Source organism: Lepisma saccharinum, chromosome 16 (genome assembly GCF_977018435.1).
Source record: "Lepisma saccharinum chromosome 16, izLepSacc3.1, whole genome shotgun sequence".
Lineage (NCBI taxonomy): Eukaryota > Metazoa > Arthropoda > Insecta > Zygentoma > Lepismatidae > Lepisma > Lepisma saccharinum.
In genome coordinates, this window is record NC_139244.1 from 18506251 (window position 1) to 18519320 (window position 13070).

Here is a 13070-nt window from a genome sequence, read left to right on the forward strand (position 1 = left end):
GCCATTGTTTATGTAACTTTTCAATAACTTATAATATATTCTTTGCATGTCTTAAATTATTTCAGTTGAATATAATTTGTTTCTCTTACAGGTTAGTGCATCGGATGATTGTACAGTTAGAGTTTGGGACTGGAAGAACCAGAGCCAAGTACTTCAAATAGACGATAAGACAAAGTATACAAGGCAGAAGGGTGTCATTGTAGTAGTAAGTTTATTTCACTCTTGTATATCTGTTTACATTACACTGGAGTAAATTGTACAAGATACATTATGCAATACTAATAACAGGCTCTGATATAAATTTGGATGTCAGGCATTTTTTTACTGAATTTGAGAAATCTGGATATCAGATATTCAGATATTTATTTATCCATTGTCTAGATTACTTCTGAATTTTTTGTTTCTTTCAAAATTGGTATTGGATAATTTTACATATCCAGATATTTGTCTTCTAGATTTCTTAGCCAGTTATGTGGTGGCTGAGGATGTTAAGTTGGCAACTTTCGATCTCGTCGTCGAAGGTTCCAGATTCAAGTCCCTTACCTGCATATGGGTGTTGTTTGTGAATGCCCCTTCCTCTGTTTCATCTAATCATCATGCACCCTCATCATCACAATTAATCAAAAGCAGAAAAGCAATGTAAAATAACAGACAAATTTGAGAGAGCATCATTTCAGTCAACTATTAGACAGTTACGTGAATTTACAAATAACTTCAAAACAGGAGACAATAAGTAGGCCTGAGCAAATACCAACAAATATACATTGGTATTGGAAAGTATTTGGTACAAATTTAATCAGTGATACTGGTCAATATTTTTCCAGAGTCTGTGTGGCTTGTATCATCTGCAAAATGCCGAGTACTGTTTTCGTGGAGACTAAATATCATGGAAATTATGCAATTTTTTTATTTTGTTCCCATATTGTGTAGTGGCATAAATTGAATATATACTTAAAATGAAAGCTATTTTAATATTTTGACTATCATGTGAACCTATGAATATTTTGTGAAGAACTTTCACATATTAGTATGGTTTAGTTGAAATGGAATACTGTACTTAGATACTGTACTTGAAATGCATGCTTCAAAATGGTTTGAACGATAAGAAACCGTTCCAGGAGGGATAAAACTTTATCAACAATTAAAGTTCTATGTAAATACTTTCAACCATATCCTCGAGTTTTGTTTGCAACGGTCGTAGTAGTTCCAAATTTCTCCACTAGGTGGCAGGGTAATAAGTTCCAAGATGGCTGCCTGTGGTGCAGATAAAGCTTTTTGCGTCCTACAGTTTCACGTTTGTTGGTCTGTTGTTAGTGTTCAGCGTGAGTTTTATACAAAATTTCGTAAAGAACCACCATCCAAGAACTCCATACGTAAGTGGTATGATAAATTCAAGACAACGGGATGCATTTGCAAAGGAAAATCGAGCGGTAGACCATCCACGTCTGAGGCAGATGTCGAGAGAGTTCGAGATAGTTTTCAACGTACCACCCAAAATTCTACAAAGAAAGTGAGTCAAGAGCTAACAATGCCTCGAGCAACTGTTTGGCGCTTAGTGCTTAGTTTAAAGATGTATCCCTATCGAGTGCAGTTGTTAAAACTTTTAACACCTAATGATCACACGTCCCTCAAAAAAAATTGTGAGTCATTTCTAGAGTTATGCAGTGGTGATGATGATTTTATTGACAAACTTTGTTTCAGTGATGAGGCTACGTTCCATGTGACAGGAAGAGTGAACAAGAAAAATGTTCGCATCTGGGGGACTGAGAATCCGCATCAAATCGTTGAAGTTGTGCGTGATTCACCGAAGACTAATGTGTTTTGCGCCATTTCATCAACCCAAGTGTACGGTCCATACTTCTTTCACGAAGAAACTGTGACTGGAAAAACATTCCTACACATGCTTACTACATGGCTTATGCCGCAGCTTGAACATGACAGTGCAAACTTCATCTATCAACTAGATGGAGCCCCATGCCACTTTCATCGCCATGTTCGAAATTACCTTAATAACAGACTGCCAGACCGCTGGATTGGGCGATCTACTCAAAATGATCAACAGTTACTACGTTGGCCACCAAGATCCCCGGATTTAACCCCCTGTGATTTTTTCTGTGGGGACATCTAGAAGACATTGTGTACAAACCTCCTCTACCCATAGATGTCAATGAACTGAAAGAGCGCATTACTGCTGCAGTGCAAACTGTTGATGCAGACATGTTGAAACGGGTCTGGGCGGAATTGGATTATTGAATTGATGTATGCAGGGTAACAAAGGGGTCTCACATAGAACATTTGTGAGATACTGTGTTCAAAATTTTATCAAAAAAACTTAGACAGTTTTAGGAATTACATGTAAAATTTAAAGCAATTTGGACGAAAAATAAAAAAAGTATAAGAAGTTGTAATCGTTCACATCATTTTGAAGCAGCCTGTATCTATTCTGATATCCTGAATATCTTCCAATTGTTACAGTGTTTCAGTATTGTTATTGGCGTTGAGTACCAGAAGCTGTGTTGGTTCCAAGTGGTATCACTTAATGCACAAGTACACTATTCTTTAGTAAAAAGTAGGGATGGGCTGATATGAAATTTTGACCGATACTGATAACTGATATTTTACTGATCCGATATAAAATTCCAATTGGTCCTTAAAGAACCTGATGGATCATTGACCTTCTTAACCTGGCACTACTTGTGGTTGGATCAGTCACATTGTTACCCGCAGGTGAGCGTGACACTCACAGCACATATATTCATATTTGTAATGATTTAATTTGCTAAATTTGACTCAGATCAAATGAAATATATGTGTATTTTGTTTATAAATAATACACATTTTAATGCTTCGCTTACTTTCTTTAAGAAGCAAACAAAATCTAGTGTAACTCATTATCACACGAAAATACAGTAGCTTGCGAGTGAACACCATGCTCCCTTCTTCTCGCACCTCTGATACAACTGAAACAAAGGTGGCTCAGAGAGCGTTAATGATGACTCATATTTCGGATTGTGGTATTTTATTGAAGGCGATACTCGGAAAGGAAGATAAACGAGAGCTTGGCTCTCATACTTCTATGAAGCTCGAATTACAAGCATTTGAAAATGAAAGGGAGCACAGCACTCACCCGAAGTAACGGCAGGTTAATAAGTGCGTATTTCGAGATTACTGCAGTGGAAAAGAAGTTACATATTTATACATTATCATTAAATTATAAGATATTTGTAGATATATCGGATCGGTAAAATAATCAGTAATTTTACCGATACTCCGATAAGCCTATATCAGCCGATACCGATACAGTACCGATTAATCTGTCCCATTTCTAGTAAAAAGTGCACACTTTGCTTTGATTTCATTAAATTTTGAATCAGATTGAAAATAAAAAGTGTTATAGTAATTTTATTGTCATGTGAATAATCTAAAAAATATGTATTTGCGATGTTTTACAGGATGAGAAGCCACATAGGCCAGTAACAGGTGCTAGATTTTTCTATATGGATCAGTTCATTCTGCTCACTGTTGAAGATGCCTTAGAATTATATTGCCATGTTTTGGATGAATGCAGATCCGATGTACAGTAAGTATCAGTTGGTTCATGTTACTCAACAAGTTTCTACTTTGATTTTGATGTTGATGAATGTGCTGAGTGTTAGAAGATAACTTGCAAAAGCAAACATAATTCAAAGAGTCAGTATGTTAAAATATTTTAAATGCTAATTTTTATCTGTAGTATTATATGGACGTAGTGGGTGGTAACGCTGTCACCTTGATATCAACGGGTCCTGTGTTCAATACCTGATGGAGGCAGATAGTGGTTCGGTTCCCACTTTAACCCTTAGACGCCGAGGCTGATTTTCCAGGTATTTGCACTAATGCCGAGCGTGTTTTCAGTGGGAAATTTGAAATTCTGCATGCTTCTAAATTAAATTTTGTATTTCCGGGACTAAGAACGTTAGAGGTACAAATGATACCTCATTCTGTTCACTATACTTTGGGCTATAATGGAAAAAAATAAATATTCCCTAATCAGTTAGAAGAAGAAGAAGAAAAAGGGGAAAGTAACTATTTTTTTACATGAAATTTGAAATGCGTCGAACCCCCACGGAGGCTACGCCAGGACATGAATTTCCAAAAGGTACCCGTATAATGCCTGGTATGTTTGCCATTGATGTAGAAAAATTTACGCACTTATTGCTAACACTTTCGGAGAAAAAAAAAATTCAATGCACTAATGCCAAGCATATTTTCAGCGGGAAATTTGAAATTCTGCTTGCTTCTAAATGATTTTTTTTATTTCATATTTCATTTTATATTTACTAATTGTTAATTACATACCTCTAAACTCATGCAGAACTCAAAACATGTATCTCCGATCATTATCCAAGTTGCAGTATGTTAAGAAGTTACATACTACGAGATTTGTTGTTTTAAGTCCACTTTGTGCACAGAAAGGCTAATTGGGACTGGACCTACAGTTTGAGGTGGGATCTGAACACTACATGCCTCCACCGGGTATCGAACCCGGGACCCCTTGATTACAAGAAGAAGTAGTTCCGTCAGAATCCTTCCCTCGTGAAATTGATGCTGATCGTCATGTATGACGTCAGGGGTGTGCCACTTCATTCCACATAGCAGAACAGTGACAGTAGAGTACTACAGGAACTTCCTCGTGCGACAGGTACGATGTGGCGTTCGGGAGAAACGTCCGGACCTTCTGGACAGTGCAATCATCCTGCACGACAACGCTAGACCACATAAAGCAGAGTGTGTACGGCGGCAACTGCAACACTGGGGATGGGTAGAATTGGAGCACCCGCCGTACTCTCCTGACATTTTGCCCTGTGACTTTCATCTCATACGCAAGGTTAAGGAACCACTACATGGAAGGTGGTTTGCGACACAAGAGGACATTGCCAATGTTTTGCAACAACAGATGACCCGATTCACACATGGTGCGGCCAATGGTGACGCAGATGGTATTCCTACTTTCCCACATCGTTGGCAGCGTGTGATACACATGCCAGGTGACTACTTTGAGGGTCTTTAGCCCCAGTTTTGTTCTGTCAACTGTAGAACAGGTATGTAATTGTTTTGCATGAACAAACCTGTATTGTCCTGTATTACACTATCGTAATAAATATGTGAGGCACAATGTTCGCGTGTTTTAACTGTCCCCACATGTAGTTCCCCCCTCGTCCTTTCATCTGTATATGTCACATTTTCCAACCGGGCTGGTATCTGCAAGAAAAAAATAGTTGCAATGACTTCTGCCCCAACCCTCGTATATAGGAATTACATCACAAGCCTCACATAAGATTATACTGGCTGTGAGTCCAGATGTCAGAGCCTTGCTAGTTTGCCAAATGCAGTCCAGGGTGCATTAATAGATAAAGTATGTCTAATTCTTGTGTTAAATACAGCTTCAGTTTTCACCTTAACGGGCCTTTTGGTAGCGTTTTTTCATTAAATAAATATTTATTTTCTTAATTGCTAATTTCCAACTTTACCTAAGATCAAATAAATGAAGGTTTAAAAATTTTGGATTTGTTATTTTGGTAGATACCCTGTGTAGTATCATAATTGGATTTTACAGATATTTTATGCATACTCCAATTGCAGGGTGGCTACAAACAAGCAGAAATGAAATTCCCTGACTTTTCCAGGTTTTCCAGGACAAAATTTACATTTTTCCCTGACAATTACAAACTAAACTAAATCGATTTTATTGCAAATGGAAATAATAAACTCATACAGATCCACGTATGGTTTTGTTAAGTACCAATATTATCTTCTATGAAATTGACTTAATTTCTCCAATCTCTATGATTTGAATTCAAACTTCAAAATAGTGAATTTGGAAAATTATTACAATTCACAAGCTAGGGAAGGATTACGGAATTTTGTCAAACGCAGTAAGTTTAAAATAAAATACTTGATTATTTTTAAAGTTACGACTAAATTAGATAAGAGTGAAGAGTGATTGATTAAGAAATACAATTTGTAATTTATCAGTCTCCTTATACATTCTCGCTATTATATGTTAATATTTCCACTCAGGTTTGGAACCCTCTGCTTGCAAGAACCATGTGTGCAGACTCATTTTTCGATGCATAAAGCTACTTCTCTTTTCTGTAAAGCAAACAACTTAACCCTTTCATATAAGTGAAACAATTGAATCGAACAAATTAAGGTGTCATATTTCCTTACATTATCAATGGGATTTCTGCTTCAGTACAGTATATCCAAGTGAAGTACTGTGAAACTGACAACATGCAGTTATGCCATTAATACTGACGAAAAGGGTATGTAGGTATTAGAAATTTAACGCAAGGAATTTATAGAATTGCATTGTATAGGTACCTGATTTAGCTAACCACACATTAAAACAGGAACACTCTAATATTAAAAGCTTCTGAAAGTTCATATACGAGGGGCATCCTGAAAAAAGCTCCAATGGTGCCTATACACAGCACTATTGGTCGGAGAGCGACACACAAACACATGCAGGCAGGAAGAAGTGGCATGTAGCTGTAATCTGTGTGAGGTGTGCAGACCGGACGTCGTGAGTTTAGTATGGTCAGTCGATGGTGCAGACAATTCACGGAAGACCAATCGAATGTGCACAACCCCATACAGCTGAGTACACACAGGCCCTTTACATTACTTCAGGTGAGAGATCTTGGACCACTCCCTGTACAGCCACGGTCTTGAATGTACCGACTTTCATCTCTTTGTTTAACTGAAGAGGTTTCTGGCGGGGCAAGGATTTGACAGCTACAATGCAGTAGAGATAGTTCCAGTCTTTGCTGTCAGACGCATATACCATGGGCATACAAAATTTAGTGCCATGCTACGACAAATGCCAGAACAACGGTGGTGATTATGACGAAAATTAGGTTAGGACTCACTGTTACTAATGCAATGAATTACAACTGATATTCTTGTTTTATTTATGCCTAATCGGTAGGGACCTTGATATATTTATTTATTCAAATTGGTGTATTTTCTTATTTTTTTTATTTTTAACTATACGGTGTAATTTTTCCCAAAATTCACATTTTCCTTTTTAGCCCATTTTCTCGCAAATATCTGAAATTATTCCTTCATGGTGTTTTTAAACTGCCGTTTCAAATTTTAAGTCACATGGCTTATGCCTCTTCGTGAGAGTTTGATATCTTGAAAGTTATTTTGGGAAAGTTATTTTCCATAGCCCTTTTTTTAATTTTAAGGTAAGGATTTTAACTAACTAACTAACTAACTCTCTAGCCTTCGTAAACCCGAAGGTTCATGGCTGCAGCAACACAGGCCTTCCATCTTTCCCTATCTTGAGCAAGATCTATATACTCTTTTCCATCCCTACCGATTTCCCTTAGGTCCATCTCAACGTTGTCCCTCCATCTTCGTCTTGGCCTTCCTACAGGTCTCTTACCATCAGGTTTTCCAACAAGAATCCTGTGAACTCCTCTTTCCTCTCCCATTCGTGCCACATGACCTGCCCACCTAAGTCTTCTTGATTTAATTATTCTAATAATATCTGGACATGAATACAAATTATTTAGTTCTAAATTATGTAACCTTCTCCACTCGCCTGTTTCCTCATCCCTTTTGGGTCCAAAGATTTTCCTAAGGATCTTATTTTCAAATACTCTCAATTTATGTTCCTCTTTCAATGTAAGGGACCAAGTTTCACACCCATATAATACTACAGGCAAAATTACTGTTTTGTATATTTTAACTTTTAGTTTCTTAGATATTAAACGAGAAGACAAAAGTTTATGAAGAGAGAAGTAACATGCATTTCCTGAATTAATCCTACTTTTTATTTCCTCTTTAATATAATTTTCATTTGTTAATATTACTCCTAAGTATTTGAATTTTGAAACTGGTTCAAACGAGTTGTTATCAATAATTAGATTTTGATTATTACCTAACACTTGGTTTCGGCCTGTAAGCATATATCTAGTTTTCTCTTTGTTAACTTCCAAACCTATCTCTTTAGCAGTTTTGAAAAATATTTTAGCATTATTCTTAATTGTATTCACATCATCCCCCAGTAAGTCTACATCATCTGCATATGCTAACAACTGAGTCACACCATTTAATTTTAGTCCTTCTTTAGTTTCTTTTACCTTCCTAACAGCATATTCTAAGGCAAAATTAAAGAGCAATGGAGATAATGCATCTCCTTGTTTTAACCCATCATGAATTGTAAATTTGTCAGACATATTAATACCCACACAAATTTTACTTTCTGTTTCACTGGTGCATATTTTTATCATACTAACAAGCTTCTTAGGTATTCCAAACTCTACTAATATATTATATAATTTATCTCTTTTGACCGAATCATATGCTTTTTAGAAATCAATGAATAGCTGATGGACATTTTGATTATATTCCCACTTTTTTTCAAGTGTCTGTCTGATGTGAAAAATTTGATCTGTAGTTGATCTGTTACGTTTAAATCCACATTGATAATCACCTATAATTTCATTAGCATATGGTGTTAGTCTTGTTAAAAGAATGTTAGATAATATTTTGTATGTTGTTGAGAGTAGCTAAATTCCACGGTAATTATTGCAGTTCATTTTATCACCTTTTTTAAACACAGGAACAATTATGGATTCTTTCCACTGTTGAGGGATTTCTTCTTTATTCCATATTAAACAAATTAATTTATGAATTTGACATATTAATGAATTTCCACCATATTTAATTAACTCAACTGGTATTAAATCAATGCCAGGTGCTTTGTTATTCTTTAGCCTTTTAATAGCATCTTTAACTTCAGTCAAGTTAGGTTCTGGAACTAAAGGTTCTGCTGTGTGTACTTCATTCACTTCTGATTTATCTCCTACATGGACATTTAAAAGGTCATTAAAGTAGTTCTTCCATCTATTTAGAATATCGCTTCGGTCAGCTAGGAAATCACCGTCTTTATCTTTTATCAAGTTTACTTTATTTTGCCACCCCTTTGTAAACTCATTTACACCTTTATATAAATCTCTGATATTTTTATTTTTGCTGTTTGTTTCAATTTCGTTAATTTTGGTTTTCAAGAAATCTCTTTTTTTACTTCTAAACGTGCGGTTAACTTCTCGCTTTATTCTATTATAATTGTTTAGATTTGTATCATCAGAATTACTTAACCACCTAAGTCTAGCCTGATTTCTTATTTCTATTAGATTATGACATTCATTATCAAACCATGGCTTACTTTTTCTCGGTTTATGGTATCCTATACTTTCTTTAGCTGCTGATTCTATTGTATTACGTATGTGCTCCCAATTCTTATTTACGTCTGTTTCATTTATATTTTCATCATCATTTAAATCCTGCAAAACATCAAATCTATTTGACAGTTTAATTTGGTAATCTTTCTTAATTCTTTCATCAGTAAACTTTCCTGTATCAAATTTTATAACTTTTAGATTTTGTTGCTTATGATTTATCACTGAGAGTCTTTCTCTTAATTTAGCAATTACTAAAGAGTGGTCACTGGCACAGTCAGCACCTCTATGTGTACGAACGTCAATTATACTAGTATGCCTTCTCTTATCAATGAGAATATGATCTATCTGATTATGAGTTTTACCATCTGGAGAAGACCAGGTATATTTATGGATATCTTTATGTTTAAAAGTGGTACTTTTCACAATTAAATTCTTTGAGGTTGCAAAAGTAATCAATCTTATGCCATTATCATTACTTAATTCATGAAGACTTTCTTTACCAATCGTGGGTTTAAATGTCTCTTCTTTGCCAATCTGTGCATTACAGTCACCTAACAGAATTTTCATATCACACTGAGAAAATTTATCAAAGACCTGTTCTAACTCTGCATAAAAATCATCTTTAGTATTATCATCTTTATCTTCCGTTGGTGCATGTATGTTTATTAAAATAATTTTACACCACCTACCCTGTAAAACTGCATATGATATCCTATCATTAATAAATTCTACTGTTTTAAGAGCCGAGATAATTCTATTATTTATAAAAAAGCCTGTTCCAAAATTATGATTTTCAGTACCACCATAGAAAAAAGTATAATTTTTAGTTTTACAATTCCCTTCTCCTAGCCACCTAACTTCCTGGACAGCTACTACATCTAATTTATACTTAACTATCTCATTAACTGTACACTGAAATGCCCCAGGCCGGTAAAGGCTCAGAACATTCCAGGTGCCTAATTTAATATGCTTATTCCTAATGTAGATCTTATCCTTAGTCCAGGGACCTCCCAAAGTAGTCCCCACCCGGAGATCCGAATGGGGGACTATTTTACCTCCGGAATATTTTACCTTGGGAACATCCATGGCCTTATATTGCTGTTTCTTGACATGTCTTTTTACAGTGCAGAGTTGTCAGCTCTACGCCTAACCCCCAATATGAATGGAGGAACTGCTACACAAGACAAACACAAACACATTAGACAGCACAATTACTACACAAGACGAACACAAACACATTAGACAGCACAACTACTACACAAGAGACACACAAACACATCACAACTATAACACAATATAAACACAAACACACCACAACTACTACACAATATAAACACAAACACACCACAACTACTACACAAGACAAACACAAACAAATTAGACAGGAGTCATCTAGAAATAATAATAAAAATAAAATGTAAACATGCTTTTGACGGTTGCAAAAATATGCCTAATATGAGACCCCTCACGTGAGGGTCGCATATTAGGCATACTATGGGGTCTCATATTAGGCATCACCACGTGGACAACAACGCGAACAAAGGTTGAGGTTACGTCTTCATTTAGCCAGACAAAAACCCAGCATGTTAACACTACATATCAATCGCTACCTACCCTACACTAACGGATTAATAGAGTCTTACCTTCAAGATGTTCATCTTTCAGTACATTGTAAAATTGGTTAACCCTTATCCGAGCAACCAGTGTCTTATCAGACACTGTTGATTATATTTTTGGCACATACTTTAAACAATAAGGTAAGGATTTTAGATAATGGAATTTTCCCCGTATATACTGAAGGGTGCATAATGACCATAAGTGGAGATGCACCCAAAAAATTAAAATCAATCAATCTCACGTGACAGATACCGATATATTATGGCACCAAAAATTGGCATTATCTTACTTGTTAGTGTTACGTTTCCCAAAATTCGCGTTTTTGTTTTAGAACTTTTATCTGCCAAATATACCGAAACGTAATACTCCATTGTGCTTTTAAACTATTATTTTAATTGTAGGTCACGTGGTCTACGTATTTACGTGACAGTTTTTGCCCGACCCTGTGGCCGAGTGGTTAGCACATCGCGCTGCGACGCCAAGGGTCCCGGGTTCGAATCCCGGTCGGGTATGGTGTTTGTGAATGTCCATTTTCATCCATTTCATCACTCATCCCCATCTTCGCAAATTAGCCAAGAGGCACAAAACGCGAAGTAAAATAAATCATTCAATCAATTTACGTGACAGTTTGATATGTTGGAACATATTTTTTGAGGAAGTAAAAGTAAAGTGCTCCCCTGCACTTTTCCATGAAGGTGTATAGGGGTGTGGAATTATGGCCCCACACATTCTTGATAACAGCTGAAGGTGGAGGTGATGTAATCAGCCCCACGCTCCTGGCTACCTTTATCCCTCAAAGTTTCCTCAAGGTACCAGCTTCATATGATGCTGGGTGGGCGCCGGAGCAGTTTGAATAGGTGGAAAACATCCAGTTTCTCCCCCGCAGGGGATCGATCCCGGGTCTCTCGCATCGTAAGTTAGTCAGACGACCTAAGCCGGCTCTCTCGCATAGTAGTCAGACGACCTAAGGACTCAGATCCATTATTACTCGCTCAACAAATGCTGATGGTGCGCACTTAGCTTGGTAATTCAAAACATATCTCGTGCGACAAATACGAAGATGTGGCTCCCGTGTGACGGTAGATACGCACTCTATCTCCTGTTAGAACCCTGCCACTTTGCTCTGTGATGCAAATGGTTTTGATAGAAGTTGAAAAAAATCGTGGGAAATACATGATTTAATGTGGCGATCGGAATTATTCCATGTACGTATAACTCTATAGTTTACTCTTGAGTAAAATGTTGGAAAACTTGCATGTTCTATGTACACAAACATGGCCGACAAGAATGTTAGATTGTTGTTTTAGGACATTTCTTTAAAAAAAATCGCTAAAAACGCCAACAATTCGCATTTTATGCCAAATTCGATTTATTATGATATTTCGAACGGGCGAAAAATTTGTCCAGACATCACTGCACATTCATAAACATAACTTCGCAGCAATTACCATTTTTCACGGTTTTGCCGTTTGCGAAAAATCAATGTACCTACTAATTGGAAATTTCTTTCTGGCCACTCCTCGTATAAATCAGTAGATGGAAAGTGAAAATTTAGCAGGGTTGGCAGAGAAAAGTCAATTCTTGAAGAAAGTGATTTGCTTTTATACTTGAATGATTCGAGTAAATATGATATTAAAATATTTATGTATTTATTATTAGTATTTTATTTCATAATATTGGACATTAACCTTACTCAGTGAGAGATTAATGACCATCTCTCATGAGTTTAAACAGACAGGATAGAGAGTGGCGTTAATTTCATTGCAATACTAGTGTTGCAGTAAATTTGAGGTTGGGAGCATGCACTTGCCAATTTTTATAACGTTCACCAATGCAGATTTATGTTTCACTTTTTCGTGATAGTATTTAATATATATCCCATTTGGTTGGATTCTTCTTGATAACTAAGAATAGTGCAATGTCATTGTAAACGTATGTTAACTTGTGCGAAACCAGGAATATGTCAGGATGAAGAAAGAAAACCTTCGTAAGCACTGCTACATTAAATAAGGTGAGTGAGCCAGAAGAGTAATAAAATTCCAGCAGCATATTTGCAGTCTAAAGCTCTTCTTGTTTATACATGTGATTTTTGTTGGATGTTGCAGTCCATGAAATTTCTGTCGCATGGTGTAGTTGGAAGCGGCCCCGGCGCCCACCCAGCGTCGAATAACATAATAATAAAAATCGTATGTATCAGTGGAACCTATTTGTTTCCAT

General features: G+C 36.3%; 1 protein-coding gene across 4 annotated transcripts in view; it reads left to right on the top strand.

Annotated features, from left to right (window-relative positions):
• The window catches only part of LOC145999963 (WD repeat-containing protein 27-like), a 63520-nt gene that overhangs the window by 33025 nt on the left and 17425 nt on the right, over positions 1–13070 (top strand). For all 4 annotated transcript variants that reach the window (XM_083137255.1, XM_083137252.1, XM_083137253.1 and 1 more), the window contains exons 12-13: positions 92–205; positions 3453–3580. In XM_083137255.1, coding sequence (XP_082993381.1) covers positions 92–205; positions 3453–3580 — 242 coding nt within the window. The remainder of the gene's footprint in view (positions 1–91; positions 206–3452; positions 3581–13070) is intronic.